The 22,952-nt window shown below is 39.0% G+C and overlaps 1 protein-coding gene across 1 annotated transcript in view; it reads left to right on the plus strand.

Moving 5' to 3' along the window:
• TMEM245 (transmembrane protein 245) overlaps positions 1-22,952 on the plus strand; it is a 97,038-nt gene that overhangs the window by 44,486 nt on the left and 29,600 nt on the right. Inside the window, exons 8-11 of the mRNA XM_061200129.1 lie at positions 1,875-1,957; positions 6,070-6,160; positions 19,057-19,155; positions 21,192-21,323. Coding sequence (XP_061056112.1) covers positions 1,875-1,957; positions 6,070-6,160; positions 19,057-19,155; positions 21,192-21,323 — 405 coding nt within the window. The remainder of the gene's footprint in view (positions 1-1,874; positions 1,958-6,069; positions 6,161-19,056; positions 19,156-21,191; positions 21,324-22,952) is intronic.

Here is a 22,952-nt window from a genome sequence, read left to right on the forward strand (position 1 = left end):
CCAGAGGTCTTTTAGGCTGTCTTCATTTCTTTTCATTCTTTTTTCTTTATTCTGTTCCTTGGCAGTGAATTCCACCATTCTGTCTTCTAGGTCCGTTCTTCTGCCTCAGTTATTCTGCTATTGATTCTTCCTAGTGTATTTTTCATTTCAGTTATTGTATTGTTCATCTCTGTTTGTTTCTTCTTTAATTCTTCTAGGTCTTTGTTAAACATTTCTTGTATCTTCTCGATCTTTGCCTCCATTCTGTTTCCGAGGTCCTCAATCATCTTCACTATTATTATTCTGTGTTCTTTTTCTGGAAGGTTGCCTATCTCCACTTCATTTAGTTGTTTTTCTGGGGTTTTATCTTGTTCCTTCATCTGATACATAGTCCTCTGCCTTTTCATTTTGTCTATCTTTCTGTGATTGTGGTTTTCGTTCCACAGGCTGCAGAATTGTAGTTCTTGCTTCTGCTGTCTGCCCTCTGGCAGATGAGGTTATCTAAGAGGCTTGTGCAAGATTCTTGATGGGAGGGAGTGGTGGTGGGTAGAGCTGGGTGTTGCACTGGCAGGCAGAGCTGAGTAAACGTTTAATCCGTTTGTCTGCTCATGGGTGGGGTTGGGTGGGGTTGGGTTCCCTCCCTGTTGGTTGTTTGGCCTGAGGTGACCCAGCACTGGAGCCTACCCGGCTCTTTGGTGGGGCCAGTGTCAGACTCTGGCAGGGCTCACACCAAGGAGTACTTCCCAGAACTTCTGCTGTCAGTGTCCTTGTCCCCTTAGTGAGCCACAGCCACCCACTGCCTCTGCAGGAGACCCTCTAACACTAGCAGGTAGGTCTGTTTCAGTCTTCTATGGGGTCATTGCTCCTTCCCCTGGTCCTGATGAGCACACTACTTTGTGTGTGCCCTCCAAGAATGAGTCTCTGTTTCCCCCAGTCCTGTCAAAGTCCTGCAGTCAAACCCGCTAGCCTTCAAAGTCTGATTCTCTGGGAATTCCTCCTTCCATTGCTGGACCCTCAGGTTGGGAATCTTGACGTGGGGCTCAGAACCTTCACTCTGGTGGGTGGACTTCTGTGGTATAATTGTTCTCCACTTTGTGAGTCACCCACCCAGTGGTTATGGGATTTGATTTTATTGTGATTCTGCCCCTCCTACCATGTCACTGAGGCTTCTCCGTTGTCTTTGGATGTGGGGTATATTTTTTGGTGAGTTCCAGTGTCTTCCTGTTGATGATTGTTCAGCAGTTAGCTGTGATTCCAGTGCTCTCGCAAGAGGGAGTGAGCGCACGTCCTTCTACTCCACCATCTTGAACCAATCTCCATTTAATACTTTTAAAAATAGTAAAATCATATAGAACATGTTCCCTGACATTGGCTTCTCCTTTTTTATCCCCCTCATTTTGTTGATTACTGAGCAAGGTAAATTCTGAGATTCATTTTCATTTGGGTTACTTTACTCACAAACCTTACTCGGTTGATTATTTCCCTATATGTCTCACATTGCCTTATAATTCTAAAGCCCATGTAGTATTGATATTGCATATATATATATACACACACACACATATATACACGCTATACACACATACACTTATGTGAACTAAATATATCTCTATATTTATATTGTATATATTTGGAAGTATTTGTATCTATTTACATTTCTCCCCCCATTGTTGACCTTGAAGACAGGGAGCTCTTCTGCACAATTTATTTCCCATAGTGTGTGTCCTAGGACATTATGGATAGCGGCTGTTCAGTAGAGGTCTCTAAGTTAATTGAAACTAAGATGTATAATTATTGGACTCTAAAAGCATTGTTCCAATAATAGTGTAGAAAATAAATGTTAAATTGGGTTTAATTTTTATTGAGATTCTTTTCTCTTCTTATCCATAATACAGGTACATCAAGAGAGTGTACACATGATTGAAGTCACAAGCAATTTGATTAATGAAACTCTAGCAAATCACCCTGAGTGGGCAAAGTAAGAATGTTGTTTTGACAAAAATAGAGATGGATGGCCAAGGTTCTATGTCTGTTTGCATGAAATGATCTTCATTGATACAGTTACCTTGGAAGAGAAAAGAATTTACCAAGGCTTTGATGAATGTTGTCATTTTTGCATGAGAATAGCATGTAATGGGATGGTGGGGAGGGGGGAGTTCATATATTTGAATTGAGATTCACAGTTTTCCACATGTTTGTGATTTACTAAGCTTTCACCTTCATTGTGTTATGTATTCCTCAGTAGGTTGAAGAGATTATCCCCATTTCACAGATGAGGAGGCAGGATCAAAGGCTAAGGAATTTGTGACAGTCCCCCATGGCACAGTCAGCAGTGTTCCCATATTGTATCGTTTTTGCGGCAGGGTTGCACACTGTGGCTCAGGGCCAAATCCAGCCACTGTTCTTATAGAGATTTATTGGAACAACCTATACCCATTCATTTACATGTTGTCTGTAGCTGTTTTGGGGCTACAAAGGCAGACAGAATTGAGTAGTTGTGATACAGATTATATGTTCCGAAAAGCCTAAAATATTTATTTACATTCTGGCCCTTTACAGAAGAAATCTGCCAACTGCTGTCTTAGAGGATCTCTTTGTGTACTTGTTTAATTTGGCTTCTGTGAGAGGGTTTTTATGTCTTTGTGGAGAGTTCAGCTGGACTATGCTGTTCGCCAAATTGAACTTGATGACAAATTACATGACCTTTTTTACTAACCCCAAGGTGGTCACTAATTTATGTTAGGAAATACTCTGCCAGTTTTAGGATTATAAATTGAGATTTAACTTGGTTTTTTCCTTTGACTTGACTTTATTTCTTTATAGAAAACCTGCTTAGGATATTTCTTGAACTTGGTTTAGAATCATATTTGAATATTCTCAGAAGGACTTCTACCCACTTATCTCCTATTACCCAGAGCATACTCAGTGCTTGTTCTCAATATTTCTGATTAGTTACAAACTGTAGTATATCCATTCAAAGGAATAATACTTAGCATTAAACAAAAATGAACTGTCAGTTCATGCAGCAACGTGGATGAATCTCAGAATAATTATGGTGAATGAAAGAAGTCAAGCAAAAGAGAGTCTATATGATATGATTCCATTTATGTTAAGTTCTAGAAAACACTAATCTAGTGACAGATAGATCAGTGGCTGTGGATAGGGGCGGGTTCCAGGGAGGGAGTACAGAGGGGCGCAAGGAAACTTTTGAGAGTGATAGGTATGTTCCTTGTCTTAGTGAAGGATATAAGAAGTGACAGTGATCAGATTTTATTCTGTAACAGTCTCCCTCTGTGCTGTGGAGAAAAGGTGGAAGGTGTTCCAAGATTTGAGCCTCTTAGACCAGTTAAAAGATAGAGTAAAACTAGGTGAGAGGCAGTAAAGCTCTTAATTGTGGACAGTTGTTGTGGAGTGAACAGGACAGACAGATTTGTAAGATCTTAAGGGGGTTAGTTGGTGATTAATTGGGTATAGGAAAACGAAACCTAGCGTGACTCTAATGTTTCAAGCTTTGGAAGTTAGTGGATGATGGTGGATTCACCAAGATAGGAAACAGAGAAGCAGATATGGTGGGAAAACTAATTCACTTACTTTTTACCTGATGAGTTTGAGGTGTTTATGGTAAGTGTCAACAGAGGCATCTAGTAGGCTATTGATTATGTTGGTGTACAGTTCAGGAGAGTGATCTGGAGTGAAGTTAAAAAACTGGCAGCCTTAATTATCTCCTTAGAAGAGGGCTCTTTTTCTTTGATGGTCATTCTTCTGTAGTGGAAATAAGTCCAAAGCCCTTCTGTACTGGTTTTCAATTGTAATAGTACTATCTCTACTATTGTTTTGAAGGCACACACAAACCGGGGAGCCCCAGATCAGAGTAGTTCAGAAAGTTGGTTGTTTTTGTTTTTAAATCTGGGAATAATTATAAAGTTCACAGGGACTTGCAAAGAAATGTATAGGGAGGTCCCCTGGACTCTTCGCCCCACCGTCTCTACTGTTGTTGTCGTCTTGTATAACTATACAATAACAAAACCAGGAAATCGACATTTCACTAGTTTTACATGCACTTGTGTATGTATGTGTGCGTGTATATATTATATGTGTTCTCTGCAGTTTTATCATGCTTCCTGTTAGCTATCAACACCATGTCAAGATACAGAACTGTTCCATTACCGCAAGGCTCCCTCATGCCACCCCTTTTTGCCACGCCTACCCTCTACCTCCGCCTCCAACATATTCCTAACCCTTGGCAACCAGTATTTTGTTCTCCATATCTATAATATTGTTGTTTGATAATATTGTTGTTGTTGTTTGATACATAAATCTAATCATAGAGTATGCAGCCTTGTGAGATTGGCTTTTCTCACTTAGCATAATTCCCTTGAAGTCCACTGAAGATGTTGTATGTAGCAATAGTATGTTCCTTTTTATTGCTGAATAATATTCTATGCAGGAAAGAATTTAAAAGCTATTTATTTGTTTTTTGTTTTTTAAAAATAAATAAATTTATTTATTTATTTATTTTTGGCTGTGTTGGATCTTCGTTTCTGTGTGAGGGCTTTCTCCAGTTGCGGCGAGTGGGGGCCACTCTTCATCGCGGTGCGCGGGCCTCTCACTGTCGCGGCCTCTCCTGTTGTGGAGCACAGGATCCAGATGCGCAGGCTCAGTAGCTGTGGCTCACGGGCTTAGTTGCTCCGCGGCATGTGGGATCTTCCCAGACCAGGGCTCGAAGCTGTGTCCCCTGCATTGGCAGGCAGCTTCCTAACCACTGCGCCACCAGGGAAGCCCAAAAGCTATTTAGACTTCAGTAATTTGTGGGAGGTCTGATTCTTTTGCAGCAGGTTAGGGGGGTGGCCATGAATTAATAGTTTCTTGCAAATCTCAGTACTCAGTGGATTCTTGTCCTGAAGATGGCAGTTGACCTTGTGGGAAATTCATGTGGGTGCTCTTAGCGGAGGTGATACAATTAAGAATTGATTAGATATACTTTCTTCCAGTGTGGTACACATTTTATGTGCCCTACATAGGTACCTCGACTTCCTGTGGATGTGCTTGGTGAGCTGAAGTATAAATTAGAAAGACTCAGGGTAGGATCAGCCTAGTAGAGCTTCAAAGAAAATGAAGTTGAAGTTGGAACACATCTTAATTCTTTTCCTGGACAGTATTGTTAGTCTAGAACTCATTTTCTACTTACTACTCACTAGTCTCAAGCCTGTTGATTCTCAGGACCTGCATTAGGAGATGGCACTACGATGGTACTGAATGTCACTTAGCCCTGCCCTTACTTGGGAGGAACCCAGTAGATGAAGCTGTTTTTAATTGGGGCTGTTCTCTTGGTAGGTCATACGGTGATAGAGATTAATCTTTACCCAGGAAGATGAGGGTAGGCCATTCCTAATTGTAGGAGCTTGGTTTCACCTGAGGGATACGTTTTGACTGAGGCTAAGAGAGTTAGTGATTGGCTGATGTAGTAAATGTCTGAAGCAAGAAGCTCAGTTTAGAGGCTGTGGTTGGTGTAAGACCAAGGTGTGTCCCAGTTTGTCCCAGCAAAGGTTGCTCAGGTTGTTTCTGGCCCCATGTCTCCTAGAGGGCACTGGTTGTGAGGAGGTCTGGACTGAGCCAAAGCCTTTGACTTGGCCTCACAATAGCCCCTCTTTATCTGTTGCTCTTCGGACACCTGCAGTGGCAAAGTGTTTTCACAGCAGCCAGCAAGATTTTTTTTATCAGGCCTAATAGATGTTTGTTAGTCATTAAGGATCTATCCAGATACCTCTGTGAATTTCACACTTTTGAATAATAATACAGGTTATAGTTTTCCCCTAAAATGTAGTACCATGTAACTGAAAATATTCAACAGTCTCTTCAAACCACTAATGAATCTATAAATACTGGAGTAATTTAAAAGCTACTTAATTTCTCCCAAGTCACATCTCTATTTAGAGATCCAAATTTCCTGTTCATATTATTATACTATAAGATTATTACATTTGTAAGTGTGTGATGTCAGTTAATGAGTGTTTAAAAAATTAAGTTCCAAGAGTTTGGTGCAGTGCACTATATTAGTTTTTCATTTTTTCTTTCTTTATTTTAAATTAGTTGGCTTCCTGAGGCTCAGGTAGTCCAAAGAGCCCTTAATTCCGCGGCTAACAATGTGTATCAGTATGGACGAGAATGGATAACCCACAAGGTAAGGGAAGAGCCTCTTTTTGCGGCTTTCTCTTTACAGGGTCTTCATTGGTAGTGACTTCTTGCTTTGATAAAGCAAAAATGGAGATTCTGTTTAGAACAATTTCTATTTTTGAGATAGGCTTAAATCTGCAAGCCAACAAGCAATATATGATGAAATTAAACCTTCTGAATGATCATATTGATTAGTGCTGGTAGCCTGAATAATCTGAGAGGTAGGCCTTTTGCTTCATGTTCAAGATAGTTCTGATTCATTATTTGTGCTTTAGAACAGAATGATCACTAAGCTTGGGTGACCAAATAACGCTTTGTGGAGAAAAAGTATTAACACATATTATATTTTATTATTTGCTGATAACTGTGCTTGGCAGTTTCCAATTTGTTTCATTTAATCTTTCCAAGAAACTTATTGTAGTCTGAATTATTTTACCCCCTTTATAGATGAGGAAACAGACTTAGCAAAGCTAAGTAAATTCCCTATGGTCATGTAGTAAATTGCAGAGCTTGGTTTCAAACTGAAGAATTCCAAATTCCTTGCTCTTTCTACTGTGGTATGCTAGAAGTGTGTGCCCGGAACTGAGTTTAGTGCTTTAATGTGGCACTTGAGATAAACCTTGAAGGAATGGAATGATAGGTCCTGGGCGAATAAAGAGAAGGAAGAGTGTATTTTAAGAAGGGGTATTTATGTGATCCAAGATGTAGAGACAGAAAACTGAAGCTCTGTGAAGGGGAGATGAAAGACAGAGGAGAAGGCACAGTTATCACAGCTAAGATCAGACTCCATGATATGGATTTGGTATATCTCTTTTTTTCCCCCCTAGTTTTGCCTGTGGAAATGAACGTAGTTTGAAGTTTTAATGTATTGAAGTAATTAGGATTGTCTAGGGATTGGCAAGATTTGTTGCAGTGAGATGTGTGCCAGAAAAAAAGTATTAGTGTGTGATTTCTTGTTTAAAATTCAAAAACAAAATCTCAAAAAAAAAAGGTATCTTGGAAATGATATTGTACACGCAGTGATCTGCTAACCTGAGGATGGAATTGTGGTCAACTTAAAAGTTAAGAGAAAAATGTGTTACTGATCTTCCTGGGTCCATGCCAGATAACCAAATCAACTGTCACATGGAAGTTTTTAAAAAAATATTTATTGAATAAATGAAAGATAAGTACAGTTGACCCTTGAACAATGTGGTGGTTAGAGGCGCTGACCTTCTGTGTGGTCAAAAAACTCCCATATAACTTTACAGTTGGTGCTCATATACCTGGTTCCACATCCTCGGATTCAACCAACCACAGATTGTGGAGCACTGTAGTACATATTTAGTGAAAAAAATCCACGTGTAAGTGGACCTGTGCTGTTCCAACCTGTGTTGGTCAAAGGTCCACTGTATGTGGATATACATATCAGAACTATCATAGAAGAAAGATCCAGTCATTGCAGAAGGCTTTTAGACTTTTATATATATATATATATATATATATATATATATATATATATATATATATATATACACACACACACACACACACATATATATATATATATATATGCCTGACTTATCTATGGAAAGCATAGTGTTCAATTTTTGAATTATCTGTTCAGGAGAAATTTTTATTCTGGAATTCTTACCTATTTGGGAAAAGGATAAAGAAGGGGAATTTGGATAGCTGGAGAAATGTGCCTTCGATTTTAAAGAAGTAAATTTCAAATTACTTAGAGAAAAGATAGGTTTGAAACCTTTTGCTCAAGAGTCTAAAAGGGAAGACAGCTGAAGAGAGATGATATTGCTATGAAACATTGTAAAATATTTGTGATCCTCATTTGCAAGACACAGGGATAATATCTAAAAGCAACCACTGAATGTCCATTAACTGATGAATGGATAAATAAAATGTGGTATATCCACATACTGGGATATTATTTGGCCATAAATAGGAAGGACGAACTGATACATTTTACAACATGGATGAACCTTGAAAACATTAAGCTAAGTAAAAGAAGCGGTCATAAAAGACCACATCCATTTATATAAAATGTGTGGAAGAGGCATATCTACAGAAACAAAGTAGAGTAGTGGTTTTCAGGGGTAGGGGGATTGGGGAGAAATGGGGGATTGATTACTAATGAGTATGGAGTTTTCTTTTGGGGGGATGAAAATGTTCCAAAATTGATTTTGGTAATCGTTGCATAACTGTGAATGTACTAAAAAACTGTTGAGTTATACACTTAAATGGGTGAATTGGAGGACCTTAAAGATGGCGGAGGAGGAAGACGTGGAGGTCCCCTTTCTCCCCACAAATACATGAAAAATACATCTACATGTGGAACAACTCCTACAGGACACATACTGAACACTGGCAGAAGACCTCAGACTTCCCAAAAGACAAGAAAATCCCCACGTACCTGGCCGTGTGGCTGACAGGATCTTGGTGCTTTGGCTAGGTGTCAAGCCTGAGCTTCTGAGGTGGGAGAGCCGAGTTTAGGACATTGGACCACCAGAGACCTCCCTGCACCATGTAATATCAATCGGTGAGAGCTCTCCCAGAGATCTCTGTCTCAACGCTGAGACCCAGCTCCACCCAACGGCCAGCAAGCTCCAGTGTTGGATGCCCCATGCCAAACAGCTAGCAAGACAGGAACACAACCCCACCCATTAGCAGAGAGGCTGACTAAAATCATACTAAGTTCACAGCACCCCAAAACACAGCACCGGATGCGGCCCTGCCCACCAGAAAGACAAGATCCAGCCCCACCCACCAGAACACAGGCACCAGTCCCCTCCACCAGGAAGCTTACACAAGCCACTGAATGAACCTCACCCACTGGGGGCAGACACCAAAACCAACGGGAACTATGAACCTGCAGCCTGCAAAAAGGAGACCCCAAACACAGTAAGTTAAACAAAATGAGAAGACAGAGAAATATGCAGCAGATGAAGCAGCAAGGTAGAAACCCACCAGACCAAACAAATGAAGAGGAAATAGGCAGTCTGCCTGAAAAAGAATTCAGAGTAATGATAGTAAGATGATCCAAAATCGTGGAAATAGAATGGAGAAAATAAAAGAAATGTTTAACAAGGACCGAGAAGAACTAAAGAGCAAACAAACAATGATGACCAACACAATAAATGAAATTAAAAATTCTCTAGAAGGAATCAGTAGCAGAATAACTGAGGTAGAAGAACGGATAAGTGACCTGGAAGATAAAATAGTGGAAATGACTACCACAGAGCAGAATAAAGAAAAAAGAATGAAAAGAATTGAGGACAGTCTCAAAGACCTCTGGGACAACATTAAACACACCAACATTAGAATTATAGGGGTCCCAGAAGAAGAAGAGAAAAAGAAAGGGTCTGAGAAAATATTTGAAGAGATTATAGTGGAAAACTTCCCTAACATGGGAAAGGAAATAGTCAATCAAGTCCAAGAAGCACAGAGAGTCCCATACAGAATAAATCCATGGAGAAACATGCCAAGACACATATTAATCAAACTATCAAAAATTAAATACAAAGAAAAATATTAAAAGCAGCAAGGGAAAAGCAACAAATAACATGCAAGGGAATCCCCATAAGGTTAACAACTGATCTTTCAGCAGAAACTCTGTAAACCAGAAGGGAGTGGCAGGACATATTTAAAGTGATGAAAGGGAAAAACATACAACCAAGATTACTCTACCCAGCAAGGATCTCATTCAGTTTCGATGGAGAAATTAAAACCTTTACAGACAAGCAAAAGTTAAGAGAATTCAGCAACACCAAACCAGCTTTACAACAAATGCTAAAGGAACTTCTCTAGGCAGGAAACACAAGAGAAGGAAAAGACCTGCAATAACAAACCCAAAACAATTAAGAAAATGGTAATAGGAACATACATATCGATAATTACCTTAAATGTAAATGGATTAAATGCTCCAACCAAAAGACATAGACTGGCTGAATGGATACAAAAACAAGACCCATATATATCCTGTCTACAAGAGACCCACTTCAGATCTAGGGACACATACAGACTGAAAATGAGGGGATAGAAAAAGATATTCCATGCAAATGGAAATCAAAAGAAAGCTGGAATAGCAATTCTCATATCAGAAAAAATACTTTAAAATAAAGACTATTACAAGAGACAAAGAAGGACACTACATAATGATCAAGGGATCAATCCAAGAAGATATAACAATTGTAAATATTTATGCACCCAACATAGGAGCACCTCAATACATAAGGCAAAGGCTAACAGCCTTAAAAGGGGAAAATGACAGTAACACAATCATAGTAGGGGACTTTAACACCCCACTTTCCCCAATGGACAGATCATCCAAAATGAAAATAAGGAAACACAAGCTTAAATGACACATTAAACAAGATGGACTTAATTGATATTTATAGGACATTCCATCCAAAAACAACAGAATACACTTTTTTTTAAAAACAACTTTATTGGAGTATAATTGCTTTACAATGGTGTGTTAGTTTCTGCTTTATAACAAAGTGAATCAGTTATACATATACATATGTCCCCATATCTCTTCCCTCTTGCATCTCCCGCCCTCCCACCCTCCCAATCCCAGCCCTCTACGTGGTCACAAAGCACCGAGCTGATCTCCCTGTGCTATGCAGCTGCTTCCCACTAGCTATCTTTTTTACGTTTGGTAGTGTATATATGTCCATGCCACTCTCTCACTTTGTCCCAGCTTACCCTTCCCCCTCCCCATATCCTCAAGTCCATTCTCTAGTAGGTCTGTGTCTTTATTCCCGTTTTGCCCCAGGTTCTTCATGACGACTTTTTTTTTTTTTTTAGATTCCATATATATGTGTTAGCATACAGTATTTGTTTTTCTCTTTCTGACTTACTTCACTCTGAATGACAGTCTCTAGGTCCATCCACCTCACTACAAATAACTCAATTTCATTTCTTTCTATGGCTGAGTAATATTCCATTGTATATATGTGCCACATCTTCTTTATCCATTCATCTGTTGATGGACACTTAGGTTGCTTCCATGTCCTGGCTATTATAAACAGAGCTGCAATGAACATTTTGGTACATGACTCTTTCTGAATTATGGTTTTCTCAGGGTATATGCCCAGTAGTGGGATTGCTGGATCATATGGTAGTTCTATTTTTAGTTTTTTAAGGAACCTCCATACTGTTCTCCATAGTGGCTGTATCAATTTACATTCCCACCAACAGTGCAAGAGGCTTCCCTTTTCTCCACACCCTCTCCAGCATTTATTGTTTGTAGATTTTTTGATGATGGCTATTCTGACTGGTGTGAGATGATATCTCATTGTAGTTTTGACTTGCATTTCTCTAATGATTAGTGATGTTGAGCATCCTTTCATGTGTTTGTTGGCAATCTGTATATCTTCTTTGGAGAAATGTCTATTTAGGTCTTCTGCCCATTTTTGGATTGGGTTGTTTGTTTTTTTGATATTGAGCTGCATGAACTGCTTGTAAATTTTGGAGATTAATCCTTTGTCAGTTGCTTCCTTTGCAAATATTTTCTCCCATTCTGAGGGTTGTCTTTTCGTCTTGTTTATGGTTTTCTTTGCTGTGTAAAAGCTTTTGTTTCATTAGGTCCCATTTGTTTATTTTTGTTTTTATTTCCATTTCTCTAGGAGGTGGGTCAAAAAGGATCTTGCTGTGATTTATGTTATAGAGTGTTCTGCCTATGTTTTCCTCTAAGAGTTTGATGGTGTCTGGCCTTACATTTAGGTCTTTAATCCATTTTGAGTTTATTTTTGTGTATGGTGTTAGGGAGTGTTCTAATTTCATTCTTTTACATGTAGCTGTCCAGTTTTCCCAGCACCACTTATTGAAGAGGCTATCTTTTCTCCATTGTATATTTTTGCCTCCTTTATCAAAGATAAGGTGACCATATGTGCGTGGGTTTATCTCTGGGCTTCCTATCCTGTTCCATTGATCTATATTTCTGTTTCTGTGCCAGTAGCATACTGTCTTGATTACTGTAGCTTTGTAGTATAGTCTGAAGTCAGGGAACCTGTTTCCTCCAGCTCCGTTTTTCTTTCTCAAGATTGCTTTGGCTCTTCGGGGTCTTTTGTGTTTCCATACAAATTGTGAAATTTTTTGTTCTAGTTCTGTGAAAAATGCCAGTGGTAGTTTGATGGGGATTGCATTGAATCTGTAGATTGCTTTGGGTAATAGAGTCATTTTCACAATGTTGATTCTTCCAATCCAAGAACATGGTATATCTCTCCATCTATTTATATCATCTTTAATTTCTTTCATCAGTGTCTTATAATTTTCTGCATACAGGTCTTTTGTCTTCTTAGGTAGGTTTATACCTAGGTATTTTATTCTTTTTGTTGCAGTGATAAATGGGAGTGTTTTCTTAATTTCACTTTCAGATTTTTCATTATTAGTGTTCTCAAGTGCTCATGGAACATGCTCCAGGATAGATCATATCTTGGGTTACAAATCAAGCCTTGGTAAATTTAAGAAAATTGAAATCATATCAAGTATCTTTTCCGACCACAACGCTATGAGACTAGATATTGATTACAGGAAAAAAACTGTAAAAAATACAAACACGTGGAGGCTAAACAAGATGCTACTAAATAACCAAGAGATCACTGAAAAAATCAAAGAGGAAATAAAAAAATACCTAGAAACAAATGAGAATGAAAACTCGACGACCCAAAACTGATGGGATGCAGCAAAAGCAGTTCTAAGAGGAAAGTTCATAGCAATACAATCCTACCTCAAGAAACAAGAAAAATCTCAAGTAAACAACCTAAGCTTACGCCTAAAGCGTTAGAGAAAGAAGAACAAAACTCAGTGTTAGCAGAAGGAAAGAAATCATAAAGATCAGATCAGAAATAAATGAAAAAGAAATGAAGAAAACAATAGCAAAGATGAATAAAACTAAAAGCTGGTTCTTTGAGAAGATAAACAAAATTGATAAACCATTAGCCGGACTCATCAAGAAAAAAATGAAGAAGACTCAAATCAACAGAATTAGAAATGAAAAAGGGTAAGTAACAACTGACATTGCAGAAATACAAAGGATCATGAGAGATTACTACAAGCAACTCTATGCCAATAAAATGGACAACCTGGAAGAAATGGACAAATTCTGAGAAAAGCACAACCTTCCGAGACTGAACTAGGAAGAAATAGAAAATATAAACAGACCAATCACAAGCACTGAAATTGAGACTGTGATTAAAAATCTTCCAGCAAACAAAAGCCCAGGACCAGATGGCTTCACAGGCATATTCTATCAAATATTTACAGAAGAGCTAACACCTGTCCTTCTCAAAACTCTTCCAAAATATAGCAGAGGGAGGAACACTCCCAAACGCATTCTACGAGACCACCATCACCCTGATACCAAAACCAGACAAAGATGTCACAAAAAAAGAAAACTACAGGCCAATATCACTGATGAACATAAATGCAAAAATTCTCAACAAAATACTAGCAAACAGAATCTAACAGCACATTAAAAGGACCATCCACTGTGATCAAGTGGAGTTAATCCCAGGAATGCAAGGATTCTTCATTATACACAAATCAATCAACATGACACACCATATTAACAAATTGAAGGATAAAAACCATATGATAATTTCACAGATGCAGAAAAAGCTTTTGACAAAATTCAACACCCATTTATGGTAAAAACTCTCCAGAAAGTAGGCATAGAGGGAACCTACCTCAACATAATAAAAGCCATATATGACAAACCCACAGCCAACATTGTTCTCAATGGTGAAAAACTGAAACCACTTCCTCTAAGATCAGGAGCAAGACAAGGTTGCCCACTCTCACCGCTATTATTTATTTATTTTTTAAAAAAATTTTTGGCTGTGTTGGGTCTTCGTTTCTGTGCGAGGGCTTTCTCTAGTTGCGGCAAGCGGGGGCCACTCTTCACCGCGGTGCGCGGGCCTCTCACTATCGCGGCCTCTCTTGTTGCGGAGCACAGGCTCCAGACGCGCAGGCTCAGTAGTTGTGGCTCACGGGCCTAGTTGCTCCGCGGCATGTGGGATCTTCCCAGACCAGGGCTCGAACCCATGCTCCCTGCATTGACAGGCAGATTCTCCGCCACTGCGCCACCAGGGAAGCCCCTCACCGCTATTATTGAACATAATTTTGGAAGTTTTAGCCGCAGCAGTCAGAGAAGGAAAAGAAATAAAAGGAATCCAAATAGGAAAAGAAGAAGTAAAACTGACAGTTTGCAGGTGACATGATACTATACATAGAGAATCCTAAAGATGCTACCAGAAAACTACTAGAGCTAACAATGAATTTGGTAAAATAGCAGGATTAATGCACAGAAATCTCTTGCATTCCTATACACTAATGATGAAAAATATGAAAGAGAAATTAAGGAAACACTCCCATTTTCCATTGTAACAAAAAGAATAAAATACCTAGGAATCTACCTAAGGAGACAAAAGACCTGTATGCAGAAAACTATAAGACACTGATGAAAGAAATTAAAGACGATACAAACAGATGGAGAGATATATCATGTTCTTGGATTGGAAGAATAAACCTTGTGAAAATGACTGTGCTATCCCGATCAATCTACAGATTCAACGTAATCCCTATCAAACTACCAATGGCATTTTTCACAGAACTAGAACAAAAAATTGCACAATTTGTATGGAAACGCAAAAGACCCTGATTAGCCAAAGCAATGTTGAGAAAGAAAAATTGGAGCTGGAGGGATCAGGCTCCCTGACTTTAGACTGTACTACAAAGCTACAGTAATCAAGACAGTATGGTACTGGCACAACAACAGAAATATAGATCAATGGAACAGGATAGAAAGCCCAGAGATAAACCCACGCACATATGGTCACCTTATCTTTTTCTTTTTTTTAAAATTTATTTATTTTATTTATTTTTATTTTTGGCTGCGTTGGGTCTTTGTTGCTGCGCATGGGCTTTCTCTGGTTGCGGCGAGCGGGGGCTACTCTTCATTGCTGTGCGCGGGCTTCTCATTGCAGTGGCTTCTCTTGTTGCAGAGCATGGGCTCTAGGCACACGGGCTTCAGTAGTTGTGGCAGGTGGGCTCAGTAGTTGTGGCAGGTGGGCTCAGTAGTTGTGGCTCGTGGGCTCTAGAGCGCAGGCTCAGTAGTTGTGGCGCACGGGCTTAGTTGCTCCGTGGCATGTGGGATCTTCCCGGACCAGGGCTCGAACCCGTGTCCCCTGCATTTGCAGGCGGATTCTTAACCACTGCGCCACCAGGGAAACCCTGGTCACCTTATCTTTGATAAGAATATACAATGGAGAAACGTGGTGCTGGGAAAACTGGACAGCTACATGTAAAAGAATGAAATTAGAACACTCCCTTACACCGTACAAAAAAATAAACTCAAAATGGATTAAAGACCTAAATGTAAGGCCAGACACTATAAAACTCTTAGAGGAAAACATAGGCAGAACACTCTATGACATAAATCACAGCAAGATCCTTTTTGAGTCACCTCCTAGAGAAATGGAAATAAAAGGAAAAATAAACAAATGGGACCTAATGAAACTTAAAAGTTTTTGCACAACAAGGAAACCATAAACAAGATGAAAAGGCAACCCTCAGAATGGGAGAAAGTATTTGCAAATGAAGCAACTGACAAAGGATTAATCTCCAAAATATACAAGCAGCTCATGCAGCTCAATATCAAAAAAACAAACAACCCAATCCAAAAATGGGCAGAAGACCTAAATAGACATTTCTCCAAAGAAGATATACAGATTGCCAACAAACACATGAAAGAATGCTCAACATCATTAATCATTAGAGAAATGCAAATCAAAACTACAATGAGGTATCATCTCACGCCGGTCAGAATGGCCATCATCAAAAAATCTACAAACAATAAATGCTGGAGAGGGTGTGGAGAAAACTTGCACTGTTGGTGGGAATGTAGATTGATACAGCCACTATGGAGAACAGTATGGAGGTTCCTTAAAAAACTAAAAATAGAACTACCATATGACCCAGCAATCCCACTACTGGGCATATAACCAGAGAAAACCGTAATTCAAAACGAGTCATGTACTGCAGTGTTCATTGCAGCACTATTTACAATAGCCAGGACATGGAAGCAACCTACGTATCCATCGACAGATGAATGGATAAAGAAGATGTGGCCCATATACACAATGGAATATTACTCACCCATAAAAAAAAAACGAAATTGAACTATGTGTAGTGAGGTGGATGGGCCTAGAGTCTGTCATACAGAGTGAAGTAAGTCAGAAAGAGAAAAACAAATACTGTATGCTAACACGTATGTGTGGAATCTAAAAAAAAAAACGGTTCTGATGAACCTATGTGCAGGACAGGAGTAAAGACGCAGACGTAGAGAATGGGCTTGAGGACACGGGAGTGGGAAGGGTAAGCTGGGACGAAGTGAGAGAGTAGCATTGACATATATACACTACCAGATGTAAAATAGATAGCTAGTGGGAAGCAGCCGCATAGCACAGAGAGCTCAGCTCGGTGCTTTGTGACCACCTAGGGGGGTGGGATAGGGAGAGTGAGAGGGACACGCATAAAAGAGGGGGTATGGAGATATATGTATACATATAGCTGATTCACTTTGTTATACAGCAGAAACTAAGAGAACATGGTAAAGCAATTATACTCCAATAAAGATGTTTAAAAAAAAATGATATATATATAAAAGAATGGTTGAATTTTAAGGTGTGTGTTATGTCTCAGTAAAATTGTTTAAAAAAAAAAGAACCATTGAAATTGCAGAGGTAGCTTTCCAATAAGCTCAGATCTTATGCAGCTAAGAATCATGTAAGAATTGGGTCCTAAGAACTAAAGTGTAGAAAGGGTCAAAACTAGGGAAAAAAATGTTACACTCAGGAAAGGAAAAGAGTTTTTTATAGGGTGTGTTCAGATATGAACAGAGAGGGTTCATGTCTGTCTGCCCTCAGCCTACTTTGTCAGCCATATCTGCCATGTCCTCTATGCATTGTTTGGGTTCTACTCAGACCTCCCAGTTTACTATTTTCTCAATATTCAGTTTACTTTTGTCATGCAACATCCTTGCTTTAACTATCCTTTCTACTTGCATTCTCTTTCTAAAATTTGTACCTAGAGATACTGCCCTGATACAGCAAGAGAATAAGTAATGAGCACATTTCCTCTGTCCCTTCTCTGATGACGAGAATGAAGAAAGTGACAGCCAGTGCACAAACATGTCAGGCACTGTTCTAAATGCTGGCGAAAAGCAGTAAACCAGAAAGAGTTACAACTCTCCTGGAGCCTTACATTCCGGGTGAAAGGAGACAAGCATTAAACGTGCAAACAAATAAAAGTTTCAGATCTGAAAGTGCTGTGACCAGAGTAAACAGAGTGATGTGGTAGAGAGTAACTCCAAGTGATGCTTTAGCTAGAATGGCCAGAGAATGCCTCTGAGAAGGTAATGTTTTCACTAAGACTTGAATGGTGAGAAGGAGGCAATTTATGAAGGTCTGCAAAAAGAATGTTTCAAGTTGAGGGCATAGAAAATTCAGAGGCCCTGAGATGGGAAGGAGCTTGAATGAGGGAAAGAAAGGTCAGTGTGGCTGGAATAGGGAATGTGGTGATGAGACAAGCCTTTAGGTCATAAAGAACTTGGGATTTTAATTTAGCTACAAAGGACTTTAAAACAAGGATATGACCAGATTTAGGATATTGAAAGCTCATTTTGGCTGCTTTATGGAGAAGTGGGCAAGAACGAAGAAGGCAGGGAGACCAATTGAAAGATTATTCTGATAGTCCAGGTGAGATGTTGATGAGTTGGACTAAGATTGTAGAAGTGGAAATTGAGAGAAATTGTCATATTTGGGATATGTTTTTGAGGTTGTCTTGACATGAATTGCTCATGGATTGGTTATGGAGTGAAAGGGAAGGAAGTTTTTGGTTTGTCCAACTAGAAGGATAGCTGTACACTTAGATGAAAAGAATTGGAGGTGGTAGTGGGGTGTAGGTGTTGCATGTAGATTGGTAATTCTGTTTCAGGGCATATTAAATATCTTAAGTAGACATACAATCAGACATACGTAGCTGGAGCTCAAGGGAGAGAGCTGGGCTGTAGATGGAAGTTTGAATATCAGATAGTACCCATGTGATTGGTAGAGATGAACTGTATTAGTTTTGGTAGGGCTGCCATAACAAAGTACCATGAACTTTGTGCTTCAACAACATAAATTAATTTTCTCACAGTTCTAGAGGCTACAAGTCCAAGATCAAGGAGTCAGCAGAGTTAGTTTCTTCTGAGGCCTCTTTCAGCTTGGCTTATAGATGGCCTTTGTCTTCACATGGTCTTCCCTCTATGTGTGTTTATGTCCTAATGTCCTCTTTTTATAAGAACACAGTAATATTGAATTAGGACCTACCCCAATGATCTCATTTTAATTTGGTTACCTCCTTAAAGACCCTATCTCCAAATACAGTCACATTCTGAGGTACTGGCGGTTAGGACTTCAACATAAGAATTTAGGGGCGGGGGACACAATTAAGCCCATAACATGGCCTAAGGAGAGAATATAGCTAGAAGAGGACCAAAGGTAGATTCCTGCAGCACTTAAGCTTTTGAAGCTCAGAGAAGTGAGCTAGCAGAGAAGACTGAGGGCAGGTAAGATCAGAAAAGTCAGTAAGCATGGCTTCATTCTCTTAAAACCTAAAGAAGCTCTCTTAGAGACCTAAGAATAAAGGAAAGAAAAAAGAAGCAAAAAGACGGGAGAGAGGAAATTTACTGGGGATATTGAGGAGTAGAATTTAAGGAAAGAACATAATGTGGTTAGAGGCAATTAAATAGGCTGGAACATTTTAGTTTGATTTGGAACAAATATAAAGACCCAGCATGTATTAATTTTACTGGATTGTTGCCTGAAATATTAACCCAGATTATATCTGTATTTCTTCCAGCTTCATAAAATTCTTGGAGATAAGGTGAACAATACTGCTGTAATTGAAAAGCAAGTACTAGAACTTTGGGACAGACTGTATCATTCTTGGTTTGTAAAGGTAAGTTATTTTAGCTAAGGATTTCAGTTGTAAACTAATAGTGTCCTTTTATTTTATGGACTCATTGACTAGGTAGGATTGTGTTAACATTGGGATTTCATTTATTGACATTTTTAAGCTGCAAGTTCTTAAACCTCAGGTCACTAAAAGTCAGCTTGAATTGATGATTAGTCTCCATGGCAGAACCCACCAGTCTCTCTGGTGTATCAGTATTCCATCCTCTGTTCATTACCATCAACAGCATCCCATCCTCTAGACCAGATTTGTACAGTAGAAATGTAATGAATGCAAGTCATACATGTAATGTTAATTTTTCTAGTGGCCACATTAAAAAAAAAACTAGGACAGGTGAAATTAATTTTAATAATGTATTTTACTTAACCCAGTATACCCAATATATGTCATTTCCATATGGAATGAATAAAAAAATTTAATGAGATTTTATATATTTTTTTTATATATATATATATATAAAATTTTTTCCATTCTAAGTCTTAGAAATCCAGTTTATCTTTTACACTAACAGCACATCTCAGGTTTTGGACTAGCCACATTTTAGGTACTCAGTAGCCATATGTGGGTAGTGGCTACTATTTGGGACAATACAGCTCCAGACTAAGAACTTTTCTCTTTGAGGAAGTGAAAATGGATCCAAAAGTTTAGAGATATTTATTTTATTTTAAATAAACCTTTAATGCTACTTGTGCTGATGTACTCCTATTTCAGAATTTATGACGAAAAATAGTATCATTTTTCATTAAATATAAAAGTGATGGTTTGAAAGCAGCTAGTTGTGCTGGGCTGTTGTATACACTGTGTTGGCAAGGCCTGTGGGCCATTAGGAGCTGTGCTGTGGAAGATGCCCATCCAGGGGAAGGAGATAGAGTGGGGCAGAGTTCGTGGTTGGGTTTTCCCAGAGTTGATCTAAACAGAAGAGAAACATAAATAAATCTCTTAACTTGGGGTTTGGGGGTAGGAGGGCTTGATTTAAATTTGAATTTGTTGCTCAGTGACCTGTTTGGCATTGTGTACTCTTGCTCCAGGAGGAGTCGAAGGAACAGTGGTATTTTGTGGGTTTCCAAAACTGGGAGTTAAAACAAACTGGGGGATCTCTGGGTAGATATCTGCTGAAGAGCCAGACTATTGGAAAGGTTGTATCCACTTCTTCTGCTGACTCTGGGGCTTCTGCTTACAGACAAACAGCTTTTACTGTCCCTCACCCCCTTTGAGCTTCACTTATGGTCCAGGGTGGTCAGTGTTTTAAAAGCATAGGTTTGTAAGTGGGTAAGTGCATTGCTTTCTTTACCTCTTTTACTAGGACCTAATGTCTTCATTGCATAATGAAGGCTGGCATCACAGTGCTGTTTGAAAAAAGTGCGAGAATGGAAACACAAGAGTGTTAAGAATCTACTTCTATTTCTAAATTTTAACCTTACCAGTCACTTTGTTTATACATCACTCTTTCAAATCTGTTATTCCTGCATTTCTGCCAATGTAATTCTCTTCCAGATAGACAAGTTAGATTCCCCCCGACCCTTGTTTTCCCCTGTTTTATTGAGATATGATTGACATATAACATTGTATTGGTTTTAGCTGTACTTTTTCATATTCTTATTTCCCCTCTGCTTCCTTTAGCGTGTATGGAGGAGTAATAAGAGAGATGAGCAAAGGAGGGAAAAAAGCAAACCTGGGAGACCAAGAGAAAGGTTAGAGGGGCTAAAAGGGAAAAGTTAGATGAAAGTATATGCTGTGTTTGTGTTCAGTTGAACATACTGACGAGTAAAGTGTGTTCATGAACATACTTAGAAGGGAAGCATTTAAGCTAGGCTGAGACACAGTAACTAGAATGTAAACAGAAAAATATATTTCAGGTCTTTCGGTGGAGTTCTTTGTTGATTTCTTTAATAATACAAAGTTTTTCACCTTTGTGTACTTACTAAATTGCTCAAGTGGACCTAAAACAAAATAGGCTATTTATACCTCCTATTCTTCAGGTTAAGATGGAGATTTCACGTCTGAACTGTTCTATTCCATAGAATGTAACGCACTCTGGAAGGCTCAAAGGACAAAAGATGCACATAAGTCGTCAGAATAGCTGGCTGGGAGACATTCTGGACTGGCAGGATATCGCTTCCTTTGTCCATGAGAACATTGAGACATTTCTTTCGGTAAGAAGTAGTATTTATAGTTAAACTGGACTTAGAAACAAAAACAGAAACTCTAATTCCCAGTTTTCTTCACACACTGAAAGGCCTTTCGGTACCCTGTTTTTAATGCCATGACATTTACAGTTTGGAGAGTTCGAAATGCACTAGAAAGATGTCCAAAAGCCATAGGCCTCAGGTGTAGCTCCCCTGATGCCTCCTCTGTGGTTGAAGAGTAACCAAGAGATGCTGACTCAGGTAGCACACGTGATGCCGTGGCTCTCAGATTCTGAGATGGTATCCTTGTCCCCTAGGCTGACCAGAATGTCCCCAGTTGGAACACTAGAGAGGGAGCCACCTTTGGTGGGTGAAGCCCTTTGGCAGATGGAAACATGGTTCCAGTCACATTAGAGAGACTGGATGTTTAAAGGCTTTGCTTATTATCATCCCACCCGTCCTTCCCTCATGCACCACCCACCTCTGCCTCGTTTACCAAAGGATCAAAGGCAGCAAGGAGCAGCTTGCCGTGTTGCCAAGTTTCAGCGACTGTTCTTCATTCCATAGCATACTTTGTGAGATATTTTGGTCTGTGCCTTTTCACAGAGATGAGAAGACTTCTCTTGTGAATAAACTTGTAACTCTCATCATGTTAATAAAAGTGGAGGTTTGCTGTGCTAGATATTTTTAAAATTTAATTTTTATCAAAATAATAGATGACCATAGCTGAAAGGTCAAAAATGTTTAAGGTTTTTAATAAAAAATAGCAGTGCCCCTGCTCTGTGCTTCCCCAGTTCAGTCTCATTCTCCAAAAAGAGCTCTCAATTCTTTTAGCTTTCTCTATGTATTTACCTCTAAATTTCTTAAATAATGTTTATGCTGCTCTTTCTTGGTTTTACAATATTATCTTTTGGCTTCCTAACATGGAAGATGAAGATACAAGTCCCTCAGTGCTTCCTTACAGCTCCCTTGGGGTTTTCTTATGACTCCTTTGGTCCCTTCACCCAGTCCCTTCACCCATCCCTGCACTCACATTTTCCGTTTCTCCCAATCACCTAATGTAGATACAACAGTTTGAAATTACATCTAGAAATTTGTGTCCTTCAGTTCTAAGAATGTTGTTTTTGCTAATCCCTTCCCTCTGTTTTCTGTGGTCCAGTGGCTCTCACATTTTGGTGTGAGGACTCCGAAGAGCTTTTGCTGATGGGGGTTCTGTTGATACTTATTGTATTAGCAGTTAAAACTGAGAACTTTAAACATATTTATCAATTCACTAAAAAATAACGTTACTTGTTGACATGAAGAACATGCTTGTTATGTCTGAAAAATAACCATTTTCCAAAACAAAAAAAATGATTTAGTGTGAAGAGTGGCTTTCTTTACATTCTTGCAAACCTGTTTAATGTCTGGTTTCTCATATTTGTTTTTGCATTCAGTCTGTTGGAATATGTTGTTTTGGTTGAAGTATATGAGGAAATCTAGCCTCACACAGATATGTAGCTGGAAAAGAGGGTAGTCTTTTAATAACCTTTTCAGATCATCGTGACTATTCTTTGATACTACACCAAAACTCAACAAATGGTATTTCTTAAAGGTTAGTTGCAGTGTAGAATTTGAAACCGTATCAGTGAACTTTTTCTACTCTCTTATGTTAAG

The sequence above is a fragment of the Eubalaena glacialis genome, chromosome 9 (assembly GCF_028564815.1).
Source record: "Eubalaena glacialis isolate mEubGla1 chromosome 9, mEubGla1.1.hap2.+ XY, whole genome shotgun sequence".
Lineage (NCBI taxonomy): Eukaryota > Metazoa > Chordata > Mammalia > Artiodactyla > Balaenidae > Eubalaena > Eubalaena glacialis.